Raw genomic sequence first — 12,575 nt, 5'->3', positions numbered from 1 at the left:
GTAACAGTATTATCTCACTGGGTTATTAAAATTACGTGAATGTAAGCAAAACATTTAGAAGAGTGTCTGGCACAGAGTAAGCACTGAATAAATGTTAGCAGCTAAATCGACTGCCAATTCACATTCTGCCTTGAAGGGACTGGGGAGACTCCCTCTGGCACAGGGCAGGGAGATGCTGAAATCAGTACAGAAGGATGCTGGTGCCACCATGATGGCACGGGGACCCCATCACACTGCTCAGCCTTGTTGTGAACTGAGGCTTCTGCTGTGTGGCTTTTGACACACACTCCAGACCACACCATTCCAAACAATGGTGCTAATATTTAATAAAAGGCCTAAGTATGAAGCATGCAGTGCTCCCTCCCAACTTGAGTTTAGAAGTATCTGTAAAACTTGGCTATTTTTTCCTCTATACACCCAAGAAAGTTAAATTTTAAATGTGGAAAAATGTTTTGGGGTTTTCTACCAAGTACAGACTTTCCTTCAGACAAAGTTTTCTCTATAGATGTGTTGCTTACTCTTTACTCCGAAGGTCAAAGGACAAAGAAAGGTAAGGAAATGAAAAGAGTTGTAGACAAGAAGAATGCATAAAGGAACCAAGTTCAATCAGGAAGAAAAAAGGAAAATAGTTTTATGTGCTTTTGAGTACAGACGGCAAAGACTGCTTGCTATTTGAGATCTACCAGCAGGTTCTATATATCAGTAGGGGTGTTAAAGCCAAAGACATTAGTGTGAATCAGTCAACTCAGGCTGTGTTCTTACTCTGAGCTTAAAACACAGAAGAGGGAAGTATGGATGGATGAAAAAGAGAAATGTTTTATACAGAAGTCACACGAACAACTTCCCGGAACTCACGTGAACACTTACGTCATCTCACTGACAACTCACTCAAAGAGGGTGATGCGATACTACTAGGCAAACATAATTAGGTCATAATTCTCACTATAACTCTGCAGCGTCAACGCCACCAGATATAAGTGTGGAGGTAGAGGTGTGGGTGGTGCACACAAACTGTTAATGTGTGTGAAACAAGGAAACACAAGTCAAACGAAGCTTTATGTTGCATGTCAGTTTCACATCAGTAGAGAGCATAAATACAATACAGAAATCCTGCTTTAAAAGAAGATAAAACTGAAAGAAATTATGAGGTGTTGGGAAGGGAACAAATGTGGCTGCAAAAAAAAAAAAAAAAAAAAAACCCGGCACTGATGATTAACTATTTAAAAATCTGTCTGATTCTGATTACCTTAAAAGAAATTCCTTATTGATATTAATCTCAGTATTGCATGGCATTTTGATCAAAGACGATTTTACATTTGCTTTGCATTAAAGGATAAAAATTCAAAGTGCTATTTGAAAAGAACTTACACTTTCGGAAAGCATGACTCAACAGGCTATAACATATCAATTAAAAGCTGCAATAAGCAACTACAAACCGTGTTCCAGTAGAGGAAGTACCGGAACAGAGGCCGACAGAGGAGAAACTGGTGTAAATCTAAGATTAATTCAGCAAAACCAGTGCTGTATAAATTAACATGTCAATTCTCAGTAAAGGTTTTGAATGCTGGTAAATATGTGAATTTAGACACTTTTTGATATGCCCCACACAGGCACTAAATCGCTAAATCACCATTCATAACAGGCAGTAAATGCCAACACCAAGGAAAAAGGGCGAAATCACATTGTGTGCTTTTTGGCTATGCACATGCTAACGGTGATAACAGTATAACACTCTTACACTCTGCCCTTTCACAACAACATGTGTGTGTTATGCATGAGAGGCACAAGGTCCCAGACAGCAATCAAATGAAGCCAAACGTGCAAACGCACACTTCTTCCGTCCTTCTTTACCTAACCACACCTAAAACCTTTGATTGTAGGTATAATTTTGCTAAACAAATACAAAATGTAACTGTGTAAAGGACATAAAAACAAGATTACTCTGTAGAATACAATAAATTCTGAGTTCGCAAATTTGTGTCCTATCTGAAAAATATGGTGTCATTAGTAGGGCAGGAACAATGGTGAAACTCTGGTCCCAGGACTCAAGTCAAGGATGAGAGACCAGAGGAACCAAAAAGACCAAAGGAACCTCTGATGAAACCAAAAGCTAAAATAATGCCATTTTCAAAATGAGTACTAAATAAGCTGGTTTTATTGTAACTAGTCAAGGAAACTGAACCCTTAAATTAAAACATACAAATACCCCTGATTTCTGATGCTTCTTTTATGTGACTCATTTAATATAATTATACATTCTAATCAAAGAGTGAACAGTATACTCCACTGCTTGATACCTTTATGTTTTTCAAAGACTTCTGTTGAAGGGCCCACTGACTCTTCCTATTCCAGTAATTCACGACCATATGTTTTAGCCACCCTGGGGTAACTATCTTGGCAAAGGATTTCTAATACTACAAAATTCAAAGAGGCAAGGTGTGAAAGGAAAATCAAAATGGAGTCAGCATTGCTAAGAGAGCTCTCTTCAATGCAGCTGGGAGGCCATTAAGAAAGTGCATTTCTCAGCCTGGATAAAATCTAAGCTTTGGACCTGATAAAGTCACCCAGAACGCCTGCCAGAAACTCAAGATATCGGGTGGGCCAAAAAGTGTCTTCAGTTTTTTAAGTAAAAATAAAAGATACATTTCTCATTTTCACCAAGACCGATATAAATGAAAATCTGAAGGTGCAATGTCTGATGAATACGGTGGATGAATCAGAACTTCCCAGGTAAGCTTTAACAGTTTTGCCTGGTCATCAAACAAACAAGTGGTCTTGCCTTATCCTGATAGAAGATTTGATCGCTATCAACTTCAACTGGTCTACCTGACTGCAGAGCACCATCCTGCAAGAAATCTCCAGCACAAACTTCGCAAACCACTTCTGACACATTCGATCAGTCACAGCACCTTCTCCATACATTGCACAATCTTTTTAAGCGTTTTTACCTTTCCTTAAATAATAAAGCATAATGTGCTGAAAATGTTGTTTTTCTTCCACCTTCAATATTAAAATGGCTACACAAAAAGTCACCAACTTTGAAGTCTTTTTCAAATGCATGCTGATATGATAGCTGTCACAGACCACCTAACAAAACTGTTTCAAATGCAGTTAAAGACAGTTAAGTGCTACTAGAGCCATCTTATGGGAAAAAAAATGAACAAACCTTTTGGCCCACCCAATACTTATTGGACCCCTACTCTGAAACAATTCATGATTCTTTTTTTTTTAATCTTTACTGGAGTATAATTGCTTTACAGTATTGTATCAGTTTCTGCTGTACAACAAAGTGAATCAGCCACATGCATACATATATCCCTATATCCCCTCCCTCTTAAGCCTCCCTCCCAACCTCCCTATCCCACCCCTTTAGGTCATCACAAAGCATCAAGCTGATCTCCCTGTGCTCTGTAGTAGCTTCCCACTAGCCATCTATTTTACATTTGGTGGTATGTATATGTCAATGCTACTCTCTCAGTTCGTCCCAGCTTCCCCTCACCTCCGTGTCCTCAAGTCTGTTCTCTACGCGTGATTCCTTAAGGATAGATATTTTCCAGCTTGCATCAGAAAATTACAATTCTTGCCAGGCAACTTTCAGCAACCTCGTGACTTTTTGTCTTTACCTGACTCTTTCTCTTCCTTGGAACACTCTTTCAGGGTTACCTGAATCTATATCTCCCAAATCACAATTCTTAAGACCCCAAATAAATTCTTTTCTTATTTGCAGCCTCCTGAATTTTTTTTGGGAGGGAGGGGGGTTGACAAAAGTTTGAAGAAGAAAGAGTTTAAAAGCAGAATGGTTTAAAGAAGAAAAAAAATTCAAGGGATGTTTCATCTAATCACATCATTTACAACTGAAAATCTCCAAAGACTGTCCCTGCATAGGCAAGACCAAATAAACTCTATTCAGCCTAATCCACCCCATTCCCCGCAAAAAATCATTCCAGTTTCATGACTGACCAATCACTACCCTTCAGTCACTTTTTGCTTCATACACTGCTTTTACTTTTTGGTGCCTTTACACTTGCTGTTAATTCTAACTTAAATGTCCAGTAATTGAAAGAGCAAAAGACTCTGAGGCTCTATTTTTTTAATTCTGATTTTGCACCAGTGACCTTGTCTTTTAACTGCTGTACCTTGTTTTATTGCATACCTTGTTTCACTGGGCTTTGAAGATACTACATTTTTTCCAAATTGAAGATCTGTGGCAACCCTGCATGGAGCAAGTCTACTGGTACCACTTCTCCAGAAGCACCTGCTCATTTCATGTCTCTGGGTCACATTTTGGTAATTTTCACAATATTTCAAACTCTTTCATTATTATTATACTTACTGTGGTGATCTGCAATCAGCGATCTTTGATGTTACTAACATAATTGTTTTGGGGGCACCACAAATCGTCCCCATATAAAATGGGAACTTAATCAATAAACGTTTTGCTTGTTCTGACTGCTCCAGGAACCAACAGCTCCCAGCCTCTCTCCTCCTGTCCTCAGGCCTCCCTATTTCCCTGAGACACAACGATATTTAATTTAGGCCAATGAATATCCCTACATTTAACAGTCCCTCAGTGTTAAACTGAAGAGTCACAGGTCTCTCACTTTAAATGAAAAGCTAGAAATGATTACGCTCAGTGAGGAAGGCAAGTCTCAAGCCAAGAGGGGCCACAAGCTAGGCCTCTTGTACCAGTTAGCCAAGTTGTGATGGTAAAGTTGAAGGAAATTACAAGTACTACTAAGCAAATACACAAATAGTAAGAAAACAAAATAGTCCTTTGCTAATACAGAGAACGTTGTAGTGGTCTCACAGAAGATCAAACCAGCTACAACATTTCCTTAAACCAAAGCTTAATCCAGAGCAAAGGCCTAACTCTCTTCAATTCTACAAAGGCTAAGAGAGGTCAGGAAACCACAGAAGAGAAGCCTGAAGCTAGCAGAGGTTGGTTCATGCAGTTTAAGGAAAGAAACTGTCTCCGTAACACACAAGAGCAAGGTGAAGCAGCAAGAGCTGAAGGAGAAGTTACAGCAAGTTACCCAGGAGATCTAGTAAAGATAATTAATGAAGGTGGCTATACTAAACAACAGATTTTCAACACAGACAAAACAGCCTTATATTGGAAGAAGATTCCTTCTAGGACTTCCAGAGATAGAGAAGTCAATGCCTGGCTTCAGTGCTTCAAAGAACAGGCTGACTCTCTTCTTCAGGGCAAATGCAGCTGGTGACTTTAAGTTGAAGCCAATGCTCATTTACCATTCTAGAAATCCCAGGGCCCTTAAGAATTAGGCTAAATCTACCCTGTCTGTGCTCTATGAATGGAACAAAGCCTGGATGACAGCACATCTGTTTACAACATGGTTTACTGAATATTTTAAGCCCTCTATTGAGACCTACTGCTCAGAAAAGAAGATTCCTTTCAAAATATTACTGCCCATTGACAATGCACCTGGTTACCCAAGAGTTCTGACGGAGATGTACGGGATTGATGTTGTTTTCATGCCTGCTGACATAACATCCATTCTGCAGCCCATGGATCAAGGAGTAATTTCAACTTTCAAGTCATTATTTAAGAATAACAGCTGCCATACATAGAGACTCCTCTGACAGATACGGGTAAAGTCAATTGAAAACCTTCTGTAAAAGATTCACCATTCCAGATGCCATTAAGAATATCAGAGAGTCACAGGATGAGGTCTATTTTGCAACATTAACAAGAGTTTGGAAGAAGTTGATTCTAACCCTCAATGAGGATTCTGAGGGGTTGACTTCAGCAGAGGAAGTAACTGCAGACATGGTGGAAACAGCAAGAGAACCAGAATTAGAAGTGGAGCCTGAAGATGGGACTGGACTGCTGACGTCTCATGATAAAACTTTCACAGATCAGGAGGTGCTTCTCACAGATGAGCCAAGAAACTGGTTTCTCAAGATGAAATCTACTCCTGGTAAAGACGCTGGGAAGAGTGTCGAAATGGCAACAACGGATTTAGAATATTATCAATACATAAAGTTAGCTGAGCAGTGGTAGTGTTTGAGAGGACTGATTGCAATTTTGAAAGAAGTTCTAACTATAGGTAAAATGCTATCAAACAGCATCGCATGCTACAGAGATATCATTTGTGAAAGGAAGTCAACTGATGCAGCAAACTTCACTGTTGTCTTATTTTAAGAAATTGCCAGACGAAAAGACAACGCCCAGAATGGGAGAAAATATTTGCAAACAAATCAACAGACAAAGGAGTAATCTCCAAAATATATAAACAGTTCATCCAGCTCAATATCAAAAAAACAACCCAATCAAAAAATGGGCAGAAGACCTAAACAGGCATTTCTCCAAAGAAGACATACAGACGGCCAAGAGGTGCATGAAAAGCTGCTCAACATCACTAATTATTAGAGAAATGCAAATCAAAACTACAATGAGGTATCACCTCACACCAGTTAGAATGGGCATCATCAGAAAATTTGAAAATCTACAAATAGTAAATGCTGGAGAGAGTGTGGAGAAAAGGAAACCCTCTTGCACTGTTGGTGGGAATGTAAATTGATAGAGCCACTATGGAGAACTGTATGGAGGTTCCTTGAAAAACTAAAAGTAGAGTTACCATATGACCCAGCAATCCCACTCCTGGGCATATACCCAGAGAACATCATAATTCAAAAAGACACATGCACTCCAATGTTCATTGCAGCACTATTTACAAAAGCCAGGACATGGAAGCACCCTAAATGTCCATCAACAGATGAATGGATAAAAAAAATGTGGTACATATATACAATGGAATATTACTCAGCTGTAAAAAGCAATGAAACTGAGACATTTGTAGAGACATGGCTGGACCTAGAGACTGTCATACATAGTGAAGTGAGTCAGAAAGAGAAAAACAAATATCATATATTAACACATACATGCAGAATATAGAAAAATGGTACAGATCAACCGGTTTGCAAGGCAGAAACAGAGACACAGATGTAGAGAACAAACATACGGACACCAAGTGGGGAAAGTGGGGAAGGTTGGGGGTAGGATGAACTGGGAGACTGGGATTGCCATACATGCATTACTAAAAGGAAAAAAATATCAAATTGTACACTTTAAATATATGCAGTTTATTGTATGTCAATGGTATCTCAATAAAAGTTTATAAAGAAAAAAAAAATTGCCAGTTACCCCGCCTTCAGCAGCCACCACCTTGATCAGTCAGTAGCCATCAATATGGGGGCAGGACCCTCTACCAGCAAAGATGACTAGCTGAAGACTCACATGCGAGTTGAGAATTTTTAGCACTATTTTTAAATTAAGGTATGTACATTGTTTTTTTAGACATAATACTATTTGTACACAATAGACTACTATATAGTGTAAATATAACTTTATACTCACTGGAAGTTTGTATGACTCACTTTATTGCAATATTCACTTTATTTCGGTGGTCTAGAACCAAACCCACAATATCTATGAGGTATGCATCCAACAAAGGAGACCTGTTTCCAAAGCTAAAAGTATTAAATGAGATAACCTATGTAAAGTAACAGCAGGGTGCCTAGTCCATACCAAAGCACTAAATAAGCAATAGTTCCTTTCACGGCATTCTGTAAATCTGCTGAACTCCTGTTCAGCCTTCAAACCTCAGTTTAAATATCCATTTCTATAAAACCTCCTTAATTATATGTCCTATTTTATCCCCCCCCCCCCCCAAAATGCAATTGCCTGTTCCTCTGTGTTTCCCATGGCACTTAAAAGAAACCTGTATTGTAGTTTAATTGCTTGTTGATGGCCTTTCTGTTCTATTAGAGAATGAACACCTCTAATAAAAATGGGATTTTTATCTAATTACTGCCTACTCCAAAACTGACAGAATCAATAATGGAAGCTTAATTAGCATTTGTTAAATAAACTGTTTCATTAAACTATTACAAACTAAAACTCTTAGATGTCCTTTCAAGTACTTCATAATACCCTCACAAAAAAAATAACAATCCTAACTTAGAGAGATACCTTATCAGCAATGGAATTTTTTAATGTTTCTGCTTACTATTCACTCATTTATTCAACAAGTACAAGTGCCTCCTACGGGCTGGGAGTACTGTACATTAGTAAACAAAATGAACAAAAAACCCTGTCCTCCCAGGCCTTATATTTACCACAGGTAAATTTGTGGAAGAAAGAAATTACCATTGCAAACTTGTCTGAAAAATATAACTTAAGACATAGTTTGTTATTCTTCAACATTTACTAAACCTCAAAAGGACAAAACAAAAAGCGAAAAAAACTCCTGACCACACATAAAATTTAACTACTTAAAAAAGCATGAAATAAACTCAAATTTAGTGTATTAAACAAGTAAAACTGATTTTGTGTCCCTTCAAAAAACTGCTGGTGTTAGGACCCATTTCCTTGTAGCTAAAAATACTTGACTTCTTTTCTGAATGGTTAGTAATCTTTGTGAGTTTTAAGGGTTTTACGGGTACAATTACATGCATCACACAGACCCTAATTTGAAAGGTAGTGATGTTTAATGTGGCCTCTGTGAAAACCTGTTTATGATCTTAAAACATTCTTCATTTTACAAGGGAGGGGGACTTTTTACAAAACTTTGTCTCAGGGCTTCTCGTCTAAGGGGTGCTCCCCCAGGAGTGAGACAGGCCATACCAGGACTAAATCAGGACCATGGCTGAAGTATCAGGCAAGCAGCCCAGATGCCACAGACACACGCAGTCCTTGCACATCAACCTTTCCAATCTTACCTTCTGCTTCATCCTCTTTGCTGCATCTACCTGGTTCCCCAAGTAAAAGCCTATGCTTTCCTCTCTTTACTCATTCCCAGGCTTACAAGGTCCTCTCCTTATTTCTACTGTCAAATACTCTCAGCAACATACCATTCTCATCTGGAAGAGCTTGGGCTTTCCTCTGCTGGGGGTAACCGTACCCTCTTTTAATTCATCAGCCCTCACTGTGATCCTTTCTTATGGAGCTTAGCAAGTTCTACCTTGCTTTAGTCCTGCCCTGCCACTCTTACTGAAGTATAAACGCGCCTCACGGTTCTGCTCACAACATCTGGAAAGGGCCCTTACACACAAAAGGGGCTTAATTTTCCTATCAGATAAAAGAGTAAACATAATACCTAAATATCGAATACCTGCCATAGCTAAACACTAGGAAATTTCATTTAGAGATCTCTGCAAAACACTACTGAATTCCAAAATCACAAAGAAGATACAGTCTTACTGAACAAATCTTGTTACCTAAAATTACATTATTACAATGTCTGAAGAAACAAAAAAGATAGTCTGGTGTCCCATGCAGAGAATGCTGTGAAAAGAATCCTGAAGGCACAGGTAGTTTTTATACAGAGAGGTTTCATTTCAACAGTACTTTTTGGTCATTTTGGACTTTAATGTGCCAATTTAACATTTTACTGAGAGCCCTGCCCTGCTTCACTAATTAACAGTGCAATAAACAAACAAAAGGGAAGTCAGTAATAAGGGATTTTGGATATAAAAGTGCAGTGAGCTGGGTTTTAGGCCCATGTTTCCCACATGTGGAGTTGTATAAATGGGGCTCTTTCTCCCCCACAGAGCCTACAGAGAAGAGGTGAAAAACATAAATGTCAAACAAGTGGTGAATGGACAGATCATCAGGAACCCCAGGTTTAAAGGGCTATTTCATCAATCCCTAGCCATAGGGAAGAAATACTTCAACAGCACCCTAAAGGAAACAAAAAAACTGAATTATGAAAGGAAACATTAAAAAAGCATCAGCGGCGTGTCTCAGAAAAATTACTAGTGAGATTCAAGTCTCAACCCCCCACTTTGTCTCAACAGTGCTCTCTAATAGTACTGAGCACATTCCCAATGGCTTCCATCTGCCAAGAACTTACCAACTGCACCTCCCCTGCTCAGTAACCATGGTGAAAAAATCAACGCCAAGGGAACCTTAATCCCTTCATTTTGGAAGTAAATTGCAAACATCTACCTTGCTGGGCATTTATCCACAGGGCGAGCAGTTCCTAAATGAATTTTAAGAAGTGAACACGACTGAAGGGAAAGCAGGAGCGGCAAAACAAAGAGGAAAATGGGTGACTACAGATTTAAAGGAAAAAGTCAGAAAAACAGAAAAGGCAAGAATTCATTTGGGGAAAAAAATGAAAAGCAAAGGTCAATACAAATAATAAAAACAAAAGAAGAGAAAAAAAATAATACTCCACCCTAAAGATAAATGACTAGAGAAGGAAAGTGAGGAGTAGCAAAGACTAGAGTCCCGATGACTTGATTAACTTTAAAATTTCTCTTACTGTGACTTTTACGACTGATTGGGTTCGGAGTTTGGAATCCTATAAAAGGAAAGGGTCTAGCAGCGGAGACACAAAGCGAGACAAGGCTGGAAAGTAAAGAGGCCCTGCCTCTAAGCTCTAGATAGACATCAGGTAGGGCTGGATCCAGGAACACGCCGGTGATGCGCGGGGGTTCCTGGAAGCGCTGCGAGAGGCAACAACAATCACGCGGGTTCACTCGTCCGTGGGCGATCGAAGATTCCTCGTGGGCTCAGGGGGGAGACCACAGCGAACCCCCACCCCCACCCTGGGGGCAGCACGAGAGGCCGGACTAACAAACGGGGGGGGGGGGCTCTCGGAGCAGGAGCAAAGAGACGCGGAGTGTTCTCGGGCGCCGGCCAGACGGGGACCCCCGAAGGGGCCAAAGGGGACGCGGCGACCAGGGTCAAGGGCGGTGTGGCCAGGGACCCCCCGGGCGCCCTTCGCCAGGCCGGAACTCACCGATGCCGAGCCCCACAACCAGGCGGCCGGCGAGCAGCGTCTCCTTGTGGTCCGCCGCGGCCAGCACGGCGGAGCCGGCGGTGAAGAGGGCACTGGCCAGCAGGATGGCGGCGCGGCGGCCGAAGACGCCGTTGAGGGCCCCGCCGGCCAGCGCCGAGACGGCGGCCGCCCCCACCGTGCCCGACACCAGCAGCTCCTGCCACAGCGCGTCCAGGCTGAGCCGCCGCTTGAGCAGCAGCATGGCCCCCGACACCACGCCGGTGTCGTAGCCGAACAGGAAGCCGCCCAGCGCCGAGAAGACCGCCACCACGTACACGAAGGCGGGGGTCTCGTCCTGCTGGAACTGGCGCCGCGCCGCGCGCTCCAGGTCCCCGACGCCGCCGCCGCCCGCGCCCGCGCTCTGCAGGCTGGCGCTCGACTCGGCGGCCGCCAGCAGGCTGCGCTCCCCGGCCGCGCTCGCCGCGTCCGGCTCCTGCTGCTTCCTGCGCCGCTCGCCCATCAGGCTGCTCAGGCTCCGCAGCGTGTACTCCACATTCTCGCTCGCCTTGCGGGACATAGGGCAGGGGCGCGGGGCTGCCCGGGGCTGCCCGGGGCGGGGTGGGGCGGGGGGCGGGACGAGGCTCCGCGGGCCGGCGGTCGCGGATCGGAGGGCTTGGACGGCCCGCGCGGGCACCGGGAACCGCCGCCTCCGCCTTGCTGCTTCCTCCTCCCGGCTCCCGCTCCGACTGCCACGGCAGCAGCCGCCGCCGCCCCGGGAGAAAGTTGCTGCCCGCCGAGCCCCGGCGCTGCCGAGTTGGAGCCTGGCGGGTCCCCCCTCGAGACTCACGCCCGCGCGCCTGCCGAGCTGGCGCTGCGGAGCTCGCCGGGGGTGGGGCCGCGGGTCACGTGCAGCCCCCGCCGGCGGGGCGGGGCCGGACACACGCTCCGCCCCCTCCCCGGGCGGGGCCGGCCTCAGCTCCCCCCCCCCCCCCCCCGCCATCCAGGACCCCGAAACCCCACCCCCTGGTCCAGCGCGATCTCTGACCTAAGGCTCCTGCTTGCGCGGTTCTGGCATCCTCACAGCGTTAAGCCCCCTGGTGCGGGGTCTGCAAAGGGGGAGCAAGCCAGCGTTTGAGTGCCCGGTGCTAGGCTTCCAGACCCGGGGGAGCGGCCTGTGAGGATGGCACGGTTTGGAAAGACAAGGAGAGAACCCCTTAAAAAAGCCAAGGCTGCAGAGGGCCTAGGGGAAAATATCCCGTTATGGCATATAGCAAGTACCCTTCCTTCCTCCTGTGACTGCGTGACATACATGGGTCTGCTTTGGAGCAGTTCGGTTTCTTATCGCCAGTCCCTCCTCGACTTGTGCTTAGTTTAAAGGCACGGTGCATCTTATTTCTTTGAGGACAGAGATAACATATCTCCCCAGGTAAACCCGAAACCTCCTTCCGTGGATCCCTGATGTGTAAAATCCACATTGATACAGTCCACTCTTGCATCACCAAGTAGCTCCCACTAGGACAAAGTAAACCCAAGATCTGATACGATTTGAGGTTTGCTAGGCAATCTCCACCCACCTCCCCCAACATACTCACTGAAAGGATGTCTTCTCCCCTGAGAAATCTGCACTGTTGCCCTCCATTTGCAGGGCAATTTTAACCTCCTCACTTGCTTGAAACAGGGCAAAGATGACATTACTTGCCACCAGTTTCTTAAACTGTTGAGTTACTTGCCGGTTGTTAGTTTTTTTTCCTCACTTAGACTTAAGTCATTGGTAAATCATTTTATACAGCTCCTCTTTAGAAGAGAAACTTTGTGCCTCTGATTTAC

The 12,575-nt window shown here is 43.5% G+C and overlaps 1 protein-coding gene across 2 annotated transcripts in view; it reads right to left on the bottom strand.

The window, feature by feature from the left end:
- SLC2A13 (solute carrier family 2 member 13) overlaps positions 1-11,457 on the bottom strand; it is a 409,059-nt gene extending 397,602 nt beyond the window's left edge. For both annotated transcript variants that reach the window (XM_057701928.1, XM_057701929.1), the window contains exon 1: positions 10,770-11,457. In XM_057701928.1, coding sequence (XP_057557911.1) covers positions 10,770-11,325 — 556 coding nt within the window. In that variant the 5' untranslated portion in view covers positions 11,326-11,457. The remainder of the gene's footprint in view (positions 1-10,769) is intronic.
- Positions 11,458-12,575: the final 1,118 nt, after the last annotated feature.

This window comes from Hippopotamus amphibius, chromosome 12, assembly GCF_030028045.1.
Source record: "Hippopotamus amphibius kiboko isolate mHipAmp2 chromosome 12, mHipAmp2.hap2, whole genome shotgun sequence".
Classification (NCBI taxonomy): domain Eukaryota; kingdom Metazoa; phylum Chordata; class Mammalia; order Artiodactyla; family Hippopotamidae; genus Hippopotamus; species Hippopotamus amphibius.
This window is presented reverse-complemented; position numbering and strand designations above follow the sequence as displayed.